Source organism: Arachis ipaensis, chromosome B08 (genome assembly GCF_000816755.2).
Source record: "Arachis ipaensis cultivar K30076 chromosome B08, Araip1.1, whole genome shotgun sequence".
Taxonomy (NCBI): domain Eukaryota; kingdom Viridiplantae; phylum Streptophyta; class Magnoliopsida; order Fabales; family Fabaceae; genus Arachis; species Arachis ipaensis.
In genome coordinates this window covers 72141039-72162227 of record NC_029792.2, presented here as the reverse complement: position 1 = coordinate 72162227, position 21189 = coordinate 72141039, and the positions used below count along the sequence as shown (strand labels likewise).

The window sequence follows — 21189 nt, the reverse complement described above, 5'->3', positions numbered from 1 at the left end:
CCACATGTAGCCATGAGAGTTCCTTGAGTGTTCAAACATTGGGATGCTAACCGGTTTACCATCTTATCCAAGGCGGCCGTGAATTGTTGCACATCCCTTTTCATCTTCTCTTGTCCTTGAACAAGAATATCAAGGATGTCATCCATTGGAGGTTGGGGTGGATGGAAGGGTTCATCAATTTGGGGGGAAGGATTTATAGTAGGAAGGTGGTTCCTCTTGGTAGAGTTGTGGTGGTTCAATATTTTTCATTCTTTCCACTTGTTGCACAACACACTCCATGGTTGCTTGAAATTGATCCAATGTTTCCTTGAGACGATTCCTTAACTCTTGTTCCTCTTGGATATCATGAGTAGGATCATATGGCTCTTGGATTGAAGGACATGAGTATTCTTCCATGTGAGGTTGTGGTAGAAAGTAGAGTTCATCTTGTGGTTGAAAATTTTCATACATTGAGGTGGTTCATCTTGGTAATAACATGGAGGGGGTGGCTCTATGTGTGGTTCATATGGCTCATATGGTTGTTGGTAGGATGAATATGGATTAGGGTCATATGAAGATAGTTGGTGAAAAGTGGCTTGTGAGTATGGTTGATGGCTGTATTGAGGATATGGCTCATAGGTGTATGGTGGTGGTTCTTGGAAGTCACAAGGGGACTCACCATAACTATTAGATTGGTGTGCATCATAGAATGGCCCTTCTTCATAGTGCATTGGTGGAGGTTGTTGCCATGAAGATTGATCATATGCATATGGCTCCTCCCACCTTTGATTATCCCATCCTTGATACACATCTTCATTGTAGTTCCCATTTCCTACAACATAGTTGTAATCACACTCATAGCTAAAGTGAGATATCATAATGGAAAGAGAAAATAGAAACAAAAGCTAATAAGAAAGAATGAAACAAAGTCCTAAAATTAGCAAAAACTAGCAAGCAATCCAAAAAAAAATAAAGCTATTCACACTATTCACATATATACAATAACCAATAACATAACACCATTGCAATTTCCCGACAACGGCGCCATTTTAATGAGAAGACTCACTACAAGAAAACATGTCTTTTGCCACGCTTTTAAAGCGTGGCGAAAAGCTGAAAAAAGCGTGGCGATAGCTTTTCGCCATACTTTTTGAGCTACCGCTACGCTTTTGAAAGGGTGACCTATCAAAGGGTGGCGGTTGCTCTATCGCCACGCTTTTTGCAGCCTATTGCCACGCTTTTTGTTTGCCATGCTTTTTTACAAACTGCCACTTGGAAAAGCGTGGCTGTAGGTGGGAAATATGGCCATGCTTTTAAAGCGTGGCGATAGGTGGAGATACGGCCACGTTTTTAAAGCGTGGCAATAGGTGGAGATACGGCCACACTCCATAGCAAAATATACAGCCACGCTTTAAAAGCGTGGCGAAAGCCTTGTTAAATTAAAAAAAATAATTTCTTTTCGTTACTTGATCTTCATTACTACACAATATAAATTTTCAATCCTTTTTTATTACCAAACCTACAAATATAATATGCAATTTTTATTACAAGACAAATCAAACAATAATTAGTGAGATATATAATTTACTATAATTATTTTATACATTAAAAAACTATTACTCAAATACAAAATAAATCTCGAGTTCAGATTCCAAAACTAAAAACCGAAGAAAAATACAGAAACAATACAAGTTAAAACTGCTCATAATATATCAAATTACACTAATAGAGATGATTATCAACCTAAATACTTAGTAAAAGATCAAAATCAACCTAAAACTGCTCCACTTTGTGCATTAAGGGTTCAAGTTATCCATTCCAATACTAGCCTGCAGCAAAATATCAAGAACAAATTGAACCAACAAAAACGATATATATAAAAATATTATAAGAAATAATCTAATTTATGCATGTATTAACAATTCCAAATTAAACCAGGTTCACATTCTACTATAAAAAGTCATCAGCATTGTTATGCTAATAGGAATAAAAATTCCAAACACCTTGCACATCTATTTATCTTTATTATTACAAAAAGTAGTACGCACCTAATGAGCAGCTTCTACCTAGCATCCATTTACAAATAGTGGCAGTGGTATTCCAAACTCATAGTAAGTGAAAATTAGTGAAGAAAATGGATTGAACTACATTTTGAATCCATAAAGTTCACCATTTTGCCGATTTGCATTTGGCAGATATTGCACTCCCTTGGAAGTAAGGCTTGGAGGTTCTCAACTTCTTCATAAGTTGGTCTCTTATAGTCTACTGTCTGTTAATCATTTAGCAAAAAAATTAGATCCTTAGAGAGAGATAATAAATTCTCACTATCTTATTTTATTTTATTTAGAAAAAAAAGACCCATAAGCGAGGATTATCAAATACTGTTAGATTGAACCACAGATAGCCAGAAGTTGAATTGAATGCTCACTGATTGGTAATGCAAATCTAAAAGTACAATAACACGAAACTAAACTATGCTCAAAATACCAAATTAAATTATTGAACAACTATAAAGCAGATGCATTATTAGCTCTTTTTTCAAGTGACAAAATTATTTATTTGCAAAACCAATAAAGCAATAAGGTTGATGCAGAATGCTTAAGGTATACCAGTGAGGGAAAAAATTTGCATCTTGTTGAAGAATCCAAGAAAGCAGTGAGATCAACCATGTCTTCAAGTTTGAACTTTATGCCAGTCTCCTCTTCAACCTGTCAGAGGCACAACTAAGCCATGAAGAGAATTGGAGAGAGAGAGAGAGAGAGAGAGAGAGAGAGAGAGAGAAGCCTCACGAACTGCAGTGCCAACGAAATCACCCTTGTCATCATCCAACATTCCAGCAGGCAATTCCAAAATAATTCTTCCAGTAGGAACCCTTGCCTAATAAATAAAAAATAATAAGCATAATATGGAACTCTAGTTAAAATGTTTGAAAAAAAACATAGTTCTCTCTGCAAGGATCCAACATCTAAGAACCTGTTCAGTAAGGACAGCATAAGTTTCACCATCTGATTCCAGAAGTATCAACACAGTCACAACAGGTCCTCTTGCAAATACAATACCTGGAACCTAATCACGGTTTACTTTATTATATATAAAGAAAGAAATCAGCATCAGGTGCAAGTGCACAGAAATTACAAGCAAAAACGGAATGATGGATGCTTGAGAACATAAGGTAAGAAGCAAAAGATCCTAATAGTTGTGCATTTTAGATACCACATAGCTCAGAATGTGGTATGCTTATGAATCAAATACTATTAATACATTGCTTGCCATGATGAGGAATCCAATTTTTGGATATTGAAGCACAAGAAGCTATTTTTGAATAATATATATAGAGCGTAACAGGTAAAATGTCTACTAGTTCATAGCCCCTTGCTAAAATTAACACAAGAAAATGGAAACATAGACTGGCTTATAAATGTCAACTTTAAATTTGAGAAACCCAATGTGCTTTCCAAACATGTCTACACCCTGTTTACACCAAAAAGAGTCCAACTAGTTTCGTTGATTTTGATTTGAGAACATGAATAAGACTAGAAGACTAACAGGTTAGTCAGTTACTTAAATTACCACTTAACAAGGCCTAATTATCAGAAATCATATCCACTTTTTAAACACTGATGATGCAATTACTTGAATTAGAACTTATCTCAGAGCCAAGGTGCCATCAGCTAGAATCCCAATCCCACTTTGCAAGTTATGCAACCATTGCTTGAATAAAGAGGAATCAATAGCATTCCTGCAATGGAAAACAACAAAAACCAAACCAAACCACCACAACTGAGACATGTTTTTTATATAGCTTGATAACAAGAAGAAACTGTGTGCCTATCAATTCTCTTTTGCCATTACATCTCATGGGGACTTGTCAAAACCTAGCATCTAATTGAACAAAACCTCCAATATCTAATTTTAGTAGCTGTCAAAACCTGCAGGGTGTGAAAGAGGAAGAAAAAAATGCCTAAATCCATCTTTTAATATAATTATTCAGCACATTTCCTTCCTGAACAAACACACTGAACTTTCAACACATCTCACCCTGAAATCAAAACAAGAACAAAATGTTAAAGAGTCTCATTATAATGTGTAACCTGAGTTTCTTCATTATTATTCACTTAAGAGAAATTTGACCTTGTTATATACTATGCCCAAGAGAGCAAGGCTAGCAGCTTTATCTACATCAGCATCATCAAAGATTAAAAGAGGTGACTTTCCTACTAATTCAAGTGAAACTTGTTTCAAGTTGCTGCTAGCTGCAGCATGCATTATTTCACGGCCTACCTCCATCGAACCGGTGAAGCTGACCTGCACACACATAAAGCACAAAAATCAAAATATTAGCCGAGGTTAACTATACAAATCAAACAATGCTATAGCCAAGTTACATTGCGGTCAATTACACACTTAAAGCTTAAACTTTTTGAAACAGAATTCAAAGAATAAGAACTTAATTTGTAGTCTCTTTGCATAACCTTCAAATAAAACAAAGCCAAAAAAACTTACTCAGCAATAAAGTTGGATTATCCAAACAGAGGGTAGTTAATGAAAAGCAAAATCAATATTACCTGGAGCAGATCAAACTGAACTCTCCCTTCTACAGCAACTTTACTTTCAGGAGTCCTGAATAAGTGGGTTATCTCTGCTTTGGGCCCATATCTCGTGTATGGATCAATAGCTAGTGGAGGAAGACGGGGTGCCTTGATAGTAGGTACTTCTGGAAGATCTAATTCAAGATGGCCAAGTGGCCGTAAGAAAGAGTTCTCCTGAAACAATACACATTCTTTTCTCAGATTGCCAATATAATTGAGAAAGGAGAAATTAAGCTGAGCAAACACTTCAAGATACTATGACAGCATCACCAACAGTCAGCTCAATGTCATATCTGCCAGAGAGATAGTAAAATTTCTCCACCAAGCTAAGAAAATCCTAGAAAGCCAAAATTACAAACATCAATAGAACATTAAACATGATGTACCTTGAAAAAATCCAGAATATGACACTGCAAAACGTTTGAGAAGCAACAACAACAAAGAAACACAGTTGTAAACTTGTGATTCTTTTCTTCACATCAGTGGTAAGTCATGCTACCTTGAAATCAAATTATTAAGAAAATAAATCCAAAAGAAGAAAGAGAAACATTGTATTTCATGTTCATTCCTCTAGATTAAAAATATTGAAGGCCTATAATTTCTTCACCATCTGCAAACAAATTGAAAAAACCCGAAAACACTAAGTACACAAATTTACTACGGCCAACCATGAAACATACCAAGTATATTGATGATTACGAAACAGAATATACCAACCAAGTGAATGAACCAGGATGGAGCAACTGCCAAAAGTTATTGCAGAATAAACTTTAGAAGAAGTTGGTGCTGAGTGTTTTGATGAACTAACTTCCAGAACTAGCATCCTCCCTGCGAGCATACTTCACCGCCTTCTTATTCGAATTAGCAGCAGATGCCTTCGCCTTCTCGATGCACTCATCATACTCTCCACAACGAAATGCCTTCACCTGCTTCGACTTCTCAAGGTTATACCAGTCCCTAAATCAGAGAAAAAAATCACAACTTGAACAATAAACAAACTCAAGGATGACAAGCAATATTTCTTGAAAAGCCAATGAAAATTACATCATTCCTACATCTAGTTTAGGTTTCAATCACATACTTCCCTGGCCTGCTAGCAAAATTCCAAATTTCCAATCGAAAAAACATCAAACAAGGGCAGAGGAATACAACAGAGTAGTACCAAAAGGAAGCTGATTTAGTGAAGAAAACAAATAGAAAAGAAAAGAGGAATACAGAACTTAAAAAAAGAATCACGGGTACAAACATGTAACCATATGTGCAAACACACAAAACAACAACAAAATATTCTATAAACAAGGTTATCATATTAAAGAACCCCCAAAAAATTGGCTCATGAATGCATTTATAAGCAGATGGAATTCAAAATTTCCAGAGGCTTGAACTCATAAACAAACCGTCCTTTATTTCATCGTTATTTTTCAATTCCCGTTCCCCACCAAAACCTCCCCCAAATTGTGCACAACACTAAAAAAACCCCTAAAATTTGCAAATGCACTGCCGGCACGAATTGAAACATGAAAGAAAGAGGAGAAGAACCTGAAACAACGCAACGAAGCAACTATTCCTTCAACAAGGGCAAGACCGACATCGACACCGAGCAAGAGACGCAGAAAACAGTTGCCGCCTCCGAGCTCCGACACCGAGCAAGAGACACGGAAAGCCATTGGCGCTGACGCTGACAGTAAGGATGCTGGTAACGGCGACGAGGAGACGAGGTAGAGAGGGAGCGGAGGCTAACGGCGCAGCGAGGGTGGTGCTGGAGACGGCGAGGATGTGAGCTCGAATAGGGTAGCAAGGGTGAAAGAGTGACCAAGGGATGTGATGAGCTCGATGAGGGTAGCTCGATAAGGGTTAGGGATGGGTTGAAAGAACGTCAATTGGGTTGGGGACTGGGTTGGGGGTCTTTAGGGTTTTTTTTAAAAAAAGATTTTGGCCACGCTTTTAAAGCGTGCCAAAAGAGTACTACGATATGGCCACATTTTGTAAGTGTGGTCGTAATGAAACTCTGTCGCCACGCTTCTAAAATGTCCCTGTTTCTCTCTATGGCCACGCTTTTGAAGCGTGGCAGAAAAAAACGTGGCCGTTTCTCTAATCAATTGCCACCTTCCAAAAGTGTGGCCGTTGACCCTTTTCGCCACATTTTTGAAGCGTGGCAAGAAAAAACGTGGCCAAATCTCTTTTCAATCGCCACCCTCACAAAAGCGTGGCCATTGACCACTTTTGGCCACGCTTTTAAAGCATGGCAAAAAAAGCGTGGCCATAGGCCTTTTTTCTTGTAGTGACTTTTGCGTGGTCTAGAATTCACAATTGAAATCTCATTGCAAGTATAGTTTCTAAACCAACAATAGTCCTTTCATACAAAAATTTGGTTGTCACAAGTAACCAACCCCTAAATTTTTAAACCGAAGTATTGAACCTCGGGTTGTTCTCCCTAGGAATTGCAACAAAGTGTCCTTGTTATTGGTTATGAAGTATCTTTGGGGGTTTTTGAGGTAGGAGACAAGTAATGTAAAATGCAATGAAAATAAACTAACAACTATGAAAACTCTTGGCAAGATATGAGAATTGGAAGTCCTATCCTAGTTATCCTCCTCCATTGTGATGAGAATTGTCCATTGCTACCACTTCGTTAACCTCTAACCATGGAGGAAAGTCAAGTGGATGAATCAACTTGATTCCACAAGTCCTAGCCAACTCCCAAGGGAAAGACTAGCTTTAGTGGTATCCAAATCAATTAGCAACTTCTAATTATCAATCGACAAGGGAATTAGATAACTCAATCGTCACTAATTACTCTACCTAGGCCAAGAGGAACAAAATCTACACTAAAATCCAACCAAACATTTCATCAAACACTTGGAGGGTAATAAAGGAAAGCAAGGTAAATTGATCAACAACAATGAAATCTAACAACTACTTATTGTAAGGAATTAATAACAACAATCAAAGGAAACAAGATCTATATGAATTACCTCAAATTGCATTAAAAGAAAATATAATGAACAAGAGTAGATCTACAAACAAAATAGAAGAGAGAAATAACAACAATAGAAGAATGATGAATGTAACAACATAAAATTGAAAGGTAGAAGAAGAGGAAAGCATGAATTGAAACCTAGATCTAAATTATTGAACTAAACCTAATCCTAATTCTAATCCTAGAGAAAAGTGAGAGCTTCTCTCTCTCTAAAAACTAAAACTAAACTAGCCTAATGTGTATGAATGAGCAAAAGATGTGTTCTCCCTCAATCCTTGGTCCTTTTAAAGCATTTTGGGCGCCAAAGTTGGTTGCAAACTGGGCCCCACAGCTCCTCAAAATCGCTGGGCACATTTTCTATTAAAATATCACGTGCGCGCACCTATGATCATCACTCTTCATGCAAGTTTGTAAAGATATTTAATAGCTCAATTCAATTATGGTTTGGTATGGTTGTTAATACCTTTGGCCCTTGTGCTTATATATGTATTCTTGATGATTGATTTATTTTGACCAAAGCAATTGCATTTAGATAGTTACATATAGTTTAGGTACATTTAGATTGGTTCACATTGAATAAATGTCATACCCTTTACTTCATTCTTGGTTTAAGCATGAGGACATGCTTGGTTTAAGTGTGGGGAGGTTGATAAACCCCATATTTAGGGTTTATCTTGTGCTTGATTTGGGAGATTTTATGACCTTTTATCCACATTTATTCAATGAAATAGCATGGTTTCATGATTGTCTCCCAATTTGTGCTTAAGTGTGAAAACATGCTTTCTAGGTCTTTAATTAGCTAAATTTAATTCACCTTTGATTCCACTAGATGCCTTGATTTGTTTGTTAAGTGATTTCAGGTTGAAAAGGGCTAGGAATGGATCAAAGGAGTGAAGAGGAAAGCATGCAAAGTAGAGAAATCATGGAAAAGCCAAAGATTTGAGAAACATCAAAAGGCAAGGGACGTGCATGTGTGCTGTACGTGTACGCGTCAGTGGCCGCACATGATATTTTAAAAGAAAATGTGCCTAGCGATTTTGAGGAGCTGTGGGGCCCATTTTGCAACCAACTTTGGCGCCCAAAATGCTTTAAAAGGACCAAGGATTGAGGGGGAACACATCTTTTGCTCATTCATACACATTAGGCTAGTTTAGTTTTAGTTTTTAGAGAGAAAAGCTCTCACTTCTCTCTAGGATTAGAATTAGGATTAGGTTTAGTTCAATAATTTAGATCTAGGTTTCAATTCATGCTTTCCTCTTCTTCTACCTTTCAATTTTATGTTGTTACATTCATCATTCTTCTATTGTTGTTATTTCTCTCTTCTATTTTGCTTGTAGATCTACTCTTGTTTATTATATTTTCTTTTAATGCAATTTGAGGTAATTCATGTAGATCTTGTTTCCTTTGATTGTTGTTATTAATTCCTTGCAATAAGTAGTTGTTAGATTTCATTGTTGTTGATCAATTTACCTTGCTTTCCGTTATTACCCTCCAAGTGTTTGATGAAATGCTTGGTTGAATTTTAGTGTAGATTTTGTTCCTCTTGGCCTAGGTAGAGTAATTAGTGACGCTTGAGTTATCTAATTTCCTTGTCGATTGATAATTAAAAGTTGCTAATTGATTTGGATACCACTAAAGCTAGTCTTTCCCTTGGGAGTTGGCTAGGACTTGTGGAATCAAGTTGATTCATCCACTTGACTTTCCTCCATGGTTAGAGGTTAACGAAGTGGTAGCAATGGACAATTCTCATCACAATTGAGGAGGATAACTAGGATAGGACTTCCAATTCTCATATCTTGCCAAGAGCTTTTCATAGTTGTTAGTTTATTTTCATTGCATTTTACATTACTTGTCTCCTACCTCAAAAATCCCCAAAGATACTTCATAACCAATAACAAGGACACTTTGTTGCAATTCCTAGGGAGAACGACCTGAGGTTCAATACTTTGGTTTATAAATTTAGGAGTTTGTTACTTGTGACAACCAAATTTTTGTATGAAAGGACTATTATTGGTTTAGAAACTATACTTGCAACGAGATTTCAATTGTGAATTCTAGACCATGCAAAAGTCTTCTCATCAAGCCGCCACACAATCTTTGGAGAAAGTGCATCAGTAGTAGCAACCCTAGTTCACTTGCACGTCTTTGCATGCACCGAGGACGGTGCAATCTTTAAGTGTGATGAGGTCGAGACCGACTTCCGTGGGTTAGTTACTTTCTTTTCAACACCAATTCTTAGTTTTCTTTGTAGTTAGTTGTTGCATTGCATAATAGATTGCATGTGTAGTTAGTTGCTTGTATGTATGTACTACTTGGTTGAAGTGATGAATTCTTTTCCAAGAAACTGTTTTAGAGCATTTCACTAATTTGAATTAAAATTTTTGCTAAACTTGCTTGAAGAAATTTATTTTGGAACATGATTTAGAGCTCGAACACACAAAACCAGTAAGATTTTGAACCTATTTGATTGGTTACATTTTATCAACCAATGTTTTATTTTGGTGTGTGTTGTTCTCTCTAAAATTGTGATCTTTGTCTTGCTTGATTCTATATTTTCATTGTTTGATGTATGCATGCACTTATGTGATTGAGGCCTTTGTTTCACTATAGCTCACATACCCATATGGCCTTAACCTTTCATCATCCTTTGCTACCCAATGTTGAGCCTATTTCACCCCATCTGTTCTTTACTTTAGCACATCATTAACCCTAAGTGAAAAATAATGAATGACCTTAATTTGAATCCTTGGATAGCTTAGACTAGTGGAAGTGCACAATTTAAGTGTGGAGAAATTGGGTTTGGGAACATTTGGTTTGAGAATTGGGTATTGTATATTTTTGTGAAAATGTGAAAATATTGTTGAGGACATGTTCATGCATTCAATACCTTAATCATATGCATAAAGAAAAAAAAAGAAAAGAAAAAAAAAGAGAGAGAAAAAGAACAGAAAAAGAGCAAATAAAAAAGGGGACAAAATGTCCCAAAGTAAATGGTGATAGCATTGCATATGTACTATACTCAAAATTGGGATGCATGAATAGGTGGAAAACATAGCTAATGGGTAGTTAAATTTTATATTCTGATTACATGAATTGTCTTAAGTTAGGTGGAAAATTTAGATTAATCAAGGATTCAGATTTTAGTCCACTTGACCAAATACAATCCTACCTTGACCCTAACCCATTACAACCCTTAAAAGACCTCTTGATATGTGTATTCGTGCATTAAATTTTTGTTTATTGGTAGAAGAGCAAGCTTTAGAAAGTAAGATTAGTAGAAAATTGAGAGAATCGAACCTTAAATACTAGAGTAATTAGAGTGTATACACTTCCAGTGAGGGTTCGATGCTCGATTCTTTGTTCCCGGCTTTCACGAGCTTTCTTCTTGCAAGTCTACTTGTACTTTATTTTGAGATTTGAATTAGTGGAATCCAGTTTATATTTGTTTTTGGAAGGTTGATTTACTTTTAACCAAGTATGTAAAAGTATTTTGCATTTAGTTGCATTCATATAGATAGGTTGCATTTCATGAATTCTACCATTCCTCTTCACCGCCTTTATAGCTTCTCTTGAGCTTAGCATGCGGACATGCTAATGTTAAAGCCTGGGGAGATTGATAAACCACTATTTTATAGTTTATGTTGTATTGAATTGAGTGGATTTTATCTATTATTCTCACACTTATTCATATAATTCGCATGTTTTACATTTTCCTTCCTAATTTTGTGCTATGATTGAAAACATGCTTCTTTGGCCTTAAATTCACTAATTTTAATCTTTTCTTATTACCATTCGATGTCATGATATGTTTGTTAAGTATTTTCAGAGTTTATAGGGCAGGAATGGCTTAGAGGATGAAAAAGAAGCATGCAAAAGTGGAAGAAACACAAGAAATTAAGGATTTCAGAATCTGGAAGCGACGCGCACGCATGGGCAATGCGTACGCATTACCGGTGCAACAGATATATGACGCGCACGCGTGGCTGACGCCTACGCGTGACCAGGAAAAGTCCAGCGACGTGTACGGGTGGCTGACGCGTACGCGTGACGATCGTCACGTGCTGCAATTAACAGAATTCACTGGGGGCGATTTCTGGGCTACTTTTGACCCAGTTTCAGGCCTGAAAATACAGATTAGAGGCTGTAGAGTGGAGCTGGAAGAGGAATTCAACTTTCATTCACAATTATTAGGTTTTAGATGTAGTTTTCTAGAGTCTAGGTTTTAGGGTTTTTAGTCTTGTTCCTTCTCAAATTCAGATTTCTACCTTACTTTAATTTAGTTTCTCTTCTACTTTTATTTGTTCTAGTACTTTAGTTTATCTATTTCTCTCGTTGATTCCTTTATGTTGCCAATTTAGTTTATGAATTCTTCTTCTTTCCTTTAATCCATATTAATGCAATTTATGTTTCCATGTTTATGATTGCTTTCTTTAATTTGTTGTTATTGTTTTCTCTTGTAATTGTTAGTCTTATATTTTGCTATGTCTTGTTAGTTTTTTATGTTTTTATTTTACGCCTTCCAAGTGTTTGACAAAAAGTTTGGTTGGATTTTAAATTATATTTTTATGTTCTTGACTTGGATTGATTAATTAGAGACTCTTGAGTTATCAAAAGTCTTTTGTTGATTAGTGATTGAAGATTGTTGGTTAGCTTGAGCTTCACTAAATCTAGTCTCTCACTATGATGTGACTAGGACTTGTGAACTCAAGTTGATTGTATACACTTGACCTTCCTCCTTTAGTTAGAGGTTAACTAAGTGAAGACAATTTATATTTACCATCACAATTGACGATGATAATGAGGATAGGACTTCTAATTCTCTTTCCTTGCTAAGCGCTTTCTTGGTTATTAGTTTTTTTTTTTTTTTGCCATTTTACTTTCTTGTTCCTTATTTCGAAAACCCCAAAAATATACTTTCCCATAACCAATAATAAACTACACTTCCCTGCAATTCCTTGAGAGATGACTCGAGGTTTAAATACTTCGGTTAATTTTATTGGGTTTGTATTTGTGACAAATAATTTAAACATTAACCGAGGATAATTTGTTAGTTTAGAACTATACTTGCAACGCTATATTTTTATAAAAATATTTACCGACATTTTTCCTCCGTCAATCACCCTTTTTTTTGCCACTACATCATAGAAGTGGTCCTGATGAGCCTTGGTGAGAAATCTCTTAATTTCCCAAGGTTCGGAGGCAGAAGCTATGGCTTTTCCTTACCTCTTTCTAGAGGACTCTCCAACTTTGGGTACCATGAGTGTGAATGAAAAGCAAAAATCAAAGCTTTTTCAATACTAAATTTAAGAACTTTGCTCGTCCTCGAGCAAATATAAGCGAAAAGGAAGAAGAGAGTCGAAGAAGAAAAGAATAGTAGAGATAGAGAGAGATGGATTCGGCCAAGTGGGAGTTTATGGTGTATGAGGTTTGTGTTTGTGTGGGTAAGAAGTGGTGATTGAGGAGGTATTTATAGGGGAGGATAGGTTAGGGTTCGGTTATGGGGGTGAGGAATATGGGTGGGAAAGTTTTGAATTTAAAGTGGGTGGGGGTTGGTGGGAATTATGATGCGCTAGGAAAGTGTGTGGATTGGGAAGAGGGAAAGTGGGGTGAGGGTTTCAAGGTATAGAAAGATGAGAGAGAGGGTGGGGTAGGTGGTGTAGGTAGATATTCTGTGGGGCTCACTGGTCCTGAGAGGCTAGAAAATTCAAATTCCCTGCCCCTTGTGGGCATTGAGCACCCAGCCTTACTCCCTGGCTGGCATTCAATGCCAGCTTCTACTCCCCATGGGGCGTTTCAACGCCCAGGGACTCCCTTCCTGGCGTTCAACGCCAGGTCTCTGCTCCCTGTGGGGCGTTGAACGCCCTTGATGCCCCCTGGGTGGCGTTCAACGCCAGGTTTCTAGTCCTTGTAGGGCGTTGAATGCCCTTGTTACCCTCTGGGTGGCGTTCAACGCCAATTAGGGGTCTCCCCAGGGTGTTCTGCTCGTTCTCTTCCTCTGTTTTTGTCCTTGTTCTTAGTATTGTACATTATCACAATCATTAGAAAGCAAAGGGAAACAACTATGAAAATAAACTAATAAAACTCAAATGAAAACAACTAAAAGAAAAATAGAAATACTCTACTCATGGTTGGGTTACCTCCCAACAAGCGCTTCTTTACTATCACTAGCTTGACGGTCAGCTCCTTTACGGAGAATGATAGGGGCTCAGAATTTCACCCCTTACAGTGAACTTCCTTCTTGTGCTCTCATGGATGAGCTCCATATGTTTTAGAGATAGGATCTTGTTCACAGTGTGTGGAATGACTGGACTGTCCATGAAGACCACTCTCATTCCAAGTGAGAAGCCTTCAGTAGGGATCTTAGAGTTGGTGTTTGGGGGCTCTGTTAGGCTTTGTACTGAGAGGAGTGGTGGAAGCACTAAGTTCTTGTCAATTGTGCCTTCTCCAACTAATGTAGAGTGAGGTTTATGAACCTTAAACACAAGACAGTCCTTATTCATTTGCAGGACTAGTTCTCCTCTTTCTACATCTATCAAGGCTCTTCCAATGGCAAGGAATGGCCTTCCAAGGATGATAAACTCATCTCTGTCCTCCCTAGTGCCAAGAATTAAAAATCAGCTGGGGGATAAAGGCTTTCAACCTTTACTAGGACATCCTTCACCACGCCATATACCTTTTTCAGTGACATGTCTACCATCTCTAATGAAATGTTGGTAGCTTGCACCTCTAGAATTCCCAGCCTCTTCATCACAAAGAGAGGCATGAGGTTAATGCTTGACCCAAGGTCACACAAGGCCTTCTCAAATGTGATTATGCCTATGGTATAGAAAATCAGGAAGCTTCCAGGGTCTGGCCTCTTCTAAGGCAGCTTCCTCTGAACTAGGGCACTGTATTCTTGGGTAAATACTGAGGGTTCTTCTTTCAATGCCTCTATTCCACAGAATTTTGCATTCAGCTTTATGAGGATTCCCAAGTACCAAACAACTTGCTCTTCTCTAGTTTCCTCTTCCTCATCAGAGGAGGAGTATTCTTTAGACTCCATAATCTACAACAGGGCATTCAGGGGGACCTTTATGGTCTCCTTATGAGCTCTGATTTCCTTCAGTTCTTCAACAGGAGGGTCCTTAGTGGGTGTTGAACACCCATCCTCTCCCATTATGGCATTCAATGCCACAACTTGCTCCTCATTGGGCGTTGAATGCCCAGCTACTCCCTTGCTGGCGTTCAACGCCAGAAGCTCCCCTTCAGATTTGGCCTCAGCTCCTATAGTGAGGGCCTTGCACTCTTCTCTTGGGTTTACTTTAGTGTTACTTGGAAGAGTATTAGAAGGGATCTCAGGGATCCTCTTACTCAGCTGACCAATCTGTACCTCCAGATTCCTGATGGAGGACTTAGTCTCTGTCATGAAATTGTGAGTAGTCTTAGAGAGATCAGAGACTATAATGGCTAAGTCAGAAAGGCTCTGCTTAGAAGTCTCCATCTGTTACTGAGAAGGTAGAAATGGTCTATTATGGAACCTATTCTGGTTTCTTCCAACTTGATTGTTATTGAAGCCTTGCTGATGCTTCTGTTGATCCCTCTATGAAAAGTTGGGTTGATTCCTCCATGATGAGTTGTAGGTGTTTCCATAAGGTTCAGTGTTGGAATTCCCTAAGGAATTTTCCATATAATTAACCTCCTCCATCATGGATTGATCTGGATCATAGGCATCTCCTTCATAGGATGCTTCTTGAGTGCTGCCAGCTGCAGCTTGCAATCCAGTCAGATGCTGAGAGATCATGTTGACCTGTTGGGTCAGGATCTTATTCTGAGCCAATATGGCATTCAGAGTGTCAACCTCCAGGACTCCTCTCTTCTGGGCTACCCCATTGTTCAAAGGGTTCCTCTCAGAAGTGTACATGAATTGGTTGTTGGCAACCATATTAATGAGTTCCTGTGCCTCTTCAGGCATTTTCTTCAAGTGGAGTGATCCACCAGCAGAGTGGTCCAATGCCATCTTGGACAATTCAAAGAAACCATCATAGAATATATCTAGCATGGTCCAGTCTGAAAATCATGTTAGGAGGGCACCTTCTGATCAGTTGCTTGTACCTCTCTCAAGCTTCATAGAGGGATTCACCCTCTTTTTGGCTGAAGGTTTGAACTTCGATCCTAAGCTTGCTTAGCTTTTGAGGTGGAAAGAACTTGGTCAAGAATGCATTGACCACCTTCTCCCAAGAGTCTAGGCTTTCCTTGGGCTGAAAATCTAGCCATAACCTAGCTTTGTCCCTTACAATAAAGGAAAAAAGCATAAGCTTGTAAATCTCTGGATCCACTCTATTAGTCTTGATAGTATCACAGATCTGCAAGAAATCAGAGATGAATCTGTTGGGATCTTCCTGTGAAAGTCCATGAAACTGGCAGTTCTGTTGAACTAGAGTGACTAGTTGAGGCTTCAACTCAAAGTTATTTGCACCAATGGCAGGTATAGAGATGCTTCGTCCATAGAAGTCAGAAGTTGGTGCATAAAGTCACCTAGGACTTTCCTTGCGTCTCCTCTGTCATTGGGATTGGCTGCCATGTCTGTATTTTCAGCTTCTTGTTCGAAAAGCTCTGTGAGGTTTCCTCCGGAGTGTTGTGTTCTAGCTTGTTGTAGCCGCCTCCTTAGAGTCCTCTCAGGTTCAGAGTCAGGATTAAAGAGGGGTTCTTTGTCTCTATTCTTGCTCATAAACAAGAAAAAGAAAACCAAGAAAGAGAAAAAATGGGAGTTCCTATGTCAGAGTATAGAGAACTCCCGGTGAGATATCTAAAGAAGAAAAAGAATGAATGTCGAAGAGAGAGATGATAGAATTCGTATAGAGAGAGGGGAAGAATTCGAAAAATAAGAGTAGGAAAATTAAAATATTTTTATTTTTATTTTATTTCTTTATTTAATTTCGAATTAAGAAAGAAGAATAAAATAAAATTAAAAGCTTGGACAACTAATTAACTAAAAAGATTTGAAGAATTAAAAGGTGATTTTCAAAAATGAAGGAAAGAAAAAGTCAAACAAAGATTTTGAAATTCAAATTTGAAAGAAAGTAAAGATTCAAAAGTTAAGAGTTTTAATTTTAAAAGAAAAATAAGATAAGTAAGTCTTAAAATCTAAAATTTAAAAAGAAAGATAAGATAAAGATTTAAAAAGATTAGGAAAGATAAGATTTAAAAATTTAAAATTTTTGAAGATCAAATTTTAAAAGATAGTAAAGATTTAAAAAGATAAGAATTTAAAATTTAAAGATTTTAAAAAGAAGATAAGATAGGAAGGATTCAAAGTAAAAAGATATGATAAAGATTTGAAAAATATTTGAAAAGATAAGATTTGAATTTTGAATTTTGAAAAAGATTTGATTTTGAAATTTGAATTTTGAATTTTAAATTTTTAATTTAAAATAAGATAAGAGATGATTTTTGAAATTTAAAGAAAGATAAAAAAAGATAAGAAAAAGATTTGAAAGAGATTTGTAAAGATAAGATTTGAAATTTAAAATTTAAACTTTACTAACAAGAAAACACCAAACTTAAAATTTTTAAATCAAGATAAGAAAAGATAGCAAGATTTTTGAAAATTTAAACAAAGATAAAAGAAATATTTTTCTGGATTTTAGAATTTTAAAGAAAAAGAAAAATAACTAAGAGACACCAAACTTAAAAATTTAAGATCAAATGACACTAATTTTCAAAAATTAAAGGAAAAAAAATTAAGAGACACCAAACCTAAAATTTTTAAAATCAAACAACAAAAATTACCAAGAACAATTCGAATATCAAGAAAGGAAAATAAGAACACTTTCGAAAATTTAAAGAAAAAGATGAAAACAAAAGGGACACTAAACTTAAAAACTGACACAAGACTCAAACAAAAGACAAGATTGCTAAAGAAAATAAAAGGTTTTGAAAAATTTTTGAAAAGGAAAACAAAAGACACAAACGAAAGAGTAAAATTACGGTTTATTTGCTCTTTTAATCTGTAAAAAGTACCTAATCTAAGCAACAAGATAGTCCGGTAGTTTGTCAATCTTGAACAATCCCCAGCAACGGCGCCAAAAACTTAGTGCGCGGAATTGAACTCCACACAACTGAACCGGCAAGTGCACCGGATCGTCCAAGTAATACCTCAGGTGAGTGAGTGTCAAATCCCACGGAGATTGTCGGATTGAGCAAGCAATGACTATCTTGTAAATCTTAGTCAGGCGATTAGAAAAATGGTTGTTTGTTTGAAAGCATAAACAAAATAGTAAAGAACGAAATACCAGATCGATGTGAAAACAGTGATAAGGATTAACTTAAGGCTTCGGAGATGCTATTTCCTTCCGGATTAACTTTTCTTACTGTCTACTTCAATAACGAATGATTCATTCAATGGCAGTCGTAAGTGACTAACTCATGTCCTCTCATTAAGTTAATCTCCTCTAAACCACAGCAGTCCACCATATCCGAGTAACTCATATCCTCTCATCAAGCTGACTCATGGCTTCTCACTATAGCCGAAGATGAAGCTCTAAGAAATCCACTCCCCTTCGCGATCCTACTCAAAATGCCACAGACAAGGTCAGATCTTATGGATCAGAGAATGCTGCTTTTCTAACTCTAGCTTTAGCGCCATAGAGACCTCAATAACCCACAATCAACGAAATTTCATGTCACGTATCCAAAGTTGCCCAGGTACTCTCTTGGATTTCGCAATGCATTCTCTAGCTTTAGTTCAATACTATCCGGGTCAGGACTCACATGGAACCCATATAGAATAAGGATGGATGTCACGGTTCACCCCCAATTCATTGAGATTGAAGAACGAGAACGCATAAGAGAATAGAATCAGACATATTGAAATAGAAACAATAATATTATTAATCCATGAGAATCAGCAGAGCTCCTAACCGTAACTTAGGAGGTTTAGTTGCTCATAGCTTACAGAAAATAGTAGTGAAAGGTTTGAATAAGCCAAAGATGAGGCAAAAGATCCTAAACATGGATAATCTTCTCCTTTAAATACTTATCTAATAACTAGGGATTACAGAAATAAGATAGACTAGATTCTTAGTGCGAAAATTCACTTCTTGGACCCACTTGGTGAGTGTTTGGGCTGAGCTTAGGGTGACTCCACGTGCGGAGACTCCTCTTGGGGCGTTGGACGCCAGGCTTGCTCCCTTTTGGGCATCCAAACGCCATCTTGGTCCTTCTGGGGCGTCCAAACGCCTGGCAGAGGGTCAGACTGGCGTTCAACTCCCGTTTTGGGCCTTTATTTCCAAAGATAAGTATGAACCATTATATATTGCAGGAAAGCCCTAGATGTTAGCTTTCCAATTCCGTTAAGAGCACGTCAATTGGACCTCTGTAGCTCCAGAAAAGCTCATTCAAATACACGAAGGTCAGAATCTGACAGTATCTACAGCCCTTTCTCTGTCTCTGAATCAGGCTTTTTCAAAACTTGCCAGAATCACCCGAAAATCACCTAAAAACATAGAAAAAATACAAAAACTCAAAGTAGCATCCAAAAGTGATTTTTGCACAAAAAACATACTAAAACTTAATTAAACTTAACAAAACATAACCAAAATACTATGAAAATAATGCCAAAAAGCATGTAAAATATCCACTCATCAGAGGGCTGGAGGTTGTGACACTGATGGTGGGGATTATGGTTAGTCCTATTCCTAAGAAGATGTGGATGTGGATATGTGAGGAGAATGTGGGATCTTGACGGTCATTGAAGTGGTGAGGAGCTTGAGTGAGTAGTAAACAAAAAGAACGAGCCACACTACAAGTTTGGACAATATGAGATTGTTTCTTGAACAATAATATGTGCTTGGCTTTCAAACGTTCTTCTATTCATGCTTCTTATTTTCTAGAAAAAAAAATCTCTTTTTCTAAGAAATTATTGATTGGTTGATGAAGACTGTATCAACTAGAAATTACTTCCATTGATTTTATATGAAGGGGTAATTTAGGAATTTAATATACTTTTTTAACAATGTGAAAAAAATTGAGTAAAACCCCACTCTGGACCTTATCCATTTAACTAAATGACCATTTGCCCCTTAATAAAACAAAAATGACATTTTGATCGTTAACAACTTATTTCCTTGGATGGTCTGGTTCTTCTGTTATCTTTTATGTAAAATCTTAATAGATCTATCCTACGTATAATGTTAACTGCAAAAGCATTGAAACCCTTTTTCTCTCTTTGTATCTCTCTTTTCACCTTTCTTTCTCTGCATTTTTCTTTCCACTAATGATATTAATTGAGTCTTAGAAATCGTATCTCATCGTACTTATTGAGCATGTAAATTTTGTTCTTGATTTTCTATTTTTTTTTCCTTTATTCTATTTTTCCCAAGTTTTTGTTATATATTTAAAAATTTTGCACTTGTGAAATTACTTTTTTTTAAGAGTTATGGAGAAAAAATAAAGAAAAAATGGGGGGAGGGGAGAATGTTAGAAATTCTCATAGTTCCTTAACTCCAAAATCATCTATGTTAAATCATTAAGAAATAAATACTTGAATGCGGAAGCATACTTGAATTCATGAGCATGATTAGAAGAATTTGGTTATTTGATCTTTCTAAACCAAAGCCTTCTTTATCCATAATAAGACTTAATCACAACTACTTTGTTGGAAAAAGAGTAATGGAAGTGGCTTTTGTGTGTTGGGACTAAAATCCTGAAGTCACTATTTATATTTAAGTGTGGCACCTATTAAACCTTAAAACCCAAATAAAATAGTATATTTGGTTTTATTCTCATTTATATCTAAATAAAAAGTAATAATGACTTATTTAATTTAAATTTATGAAAATAAATGAGATCAACGTTATATAAGTCATTCAATGTGAAATAGCTTAATTCTGTGATTATGATTGATATATGTATTGTCCATGAATAGATTAAAAAATTAATAATTTCCTAACAATCTCCCACTTGGGCTATACATATATATTTTTCTAACATAATCACATCTTATAAATTTTATGCTGCATCAGAATGCTATTTTCCTAATTACTTTAACAACCTAGTCTGTCTCATATATCAGTTATGGAATTACCGCATCTTTTATCATATTAGTGCCGCGATGAAACTACAATGATCACCATACTAATATACTCAACGACATACATCAAATTTGGAATGATCTCATGCATGCCTATTTTCAACTGATCCTACATTAATAAACTTTAAGAGATTATGAGTTAGAGTGGAAACAAAACTAAATACTTTTTTTCTGTAGAAACATCTATATTCATAAATTTGTCTAAACCATATGAGCATCCAAATGCATACTGCTATTGAAACAATATATTATAAAATGATATGACACTCATATAAATAGTATCCACATAAAAAATCTTGGGTGTTTATTTCTCATAAACCAAGTATATATATATTCTATTTTCAATACATTAATAAACTTTAAGAGATTATGAGTTAGAGTGGAAACAAAACTAAATACTTTTTTTCTGTAGAAACATCTATATTCTATATTCTGTCTAAACCATATGAGCATCCAAATGCATACTGCTATTGAAACAATATATTATAAAATGATATGACACTCATATAAATAGTATCCACATAAAAAATCTTGGGTGTTTATTTCTCATAAACCAAGTATATATATATATA

At 36.3% G+C, this 21189-nt stretch overlaps 1 protein-coding gene and 2 long non-coding RNA genes across 3 annotated transcripts; all 3 read right to left on the bottom strand.

The window, feature by feature from the left end:
* LOC110265547 lies at positions 1607-2409 on the bottom strand. The gene is made up of 2 exons (XR_002351701.1): positions 2128-2409; positions 1607-1808 (listed from the first exon to the last, which is right to left on the bottom strand). It is a non-coding gene; the product is annotated as an uncharacterized LOC110265547 (long non-coding RNA).
* LOC107612002 lies at positions 2591-4021 on the bottom strand. The gene is made up of 5 exons (XR_001613567.2): positions 3909-4021; positions 3613-3718; positions 2953-3045; positions 2769-2856; positions 2591-2687 (listed from the first exon to the last, which is right to left on the bottom strand). It is a non-coding gene; the product is annotated as an uncharacterized LOC107612002 (long non-coding RNA).
* On the bottom strand, positions 4071-5128 carry LOC110265319 (dolichyl-diphosphooligosaccharide--protein glycosyltransferase subunit 2-like). Its single transcript, XM_021108262.1, has 6 exons — positions 5117-5128; positions 4955-4978; positions 4825-4905; positions 4545-4742; positions 4261-4284; positions 4071-4154 (listed from the first exon to the last, which is right to left on the bottom strand). The coding sequence occupies exons 1-6, from the start codon at positions 5126-5128 to the stop codon at positions 4122-4124; spliced, it is 372 nt and encodes a 123-aa protein (XP_020963921.1). The 3' UTR covers positions 4071-4121.

What these genes read in the sequence shown, in the direction of transcription:
- LOC110265319 (XM_021108262.1), bottom strand. An exon ending in TTCAGTTTGATCTGCTCCAG is followed by an intron (nt 4,285 to 4,544) that starts GTAATATTGATT and finishes ATGTGTGTGCAG; the next exon opens with GTCAGCTTCACCGGTTCGAT. An exon ending in GCTTCACCGGTTCGATGGAG is followed by an intron (nt 4,155 to 4,260) that starts GTAGGCCGTGAA and finishes ATGCTGATGTAG; the next exon opens with ATAAAGCTGCTAGCCTTGCT.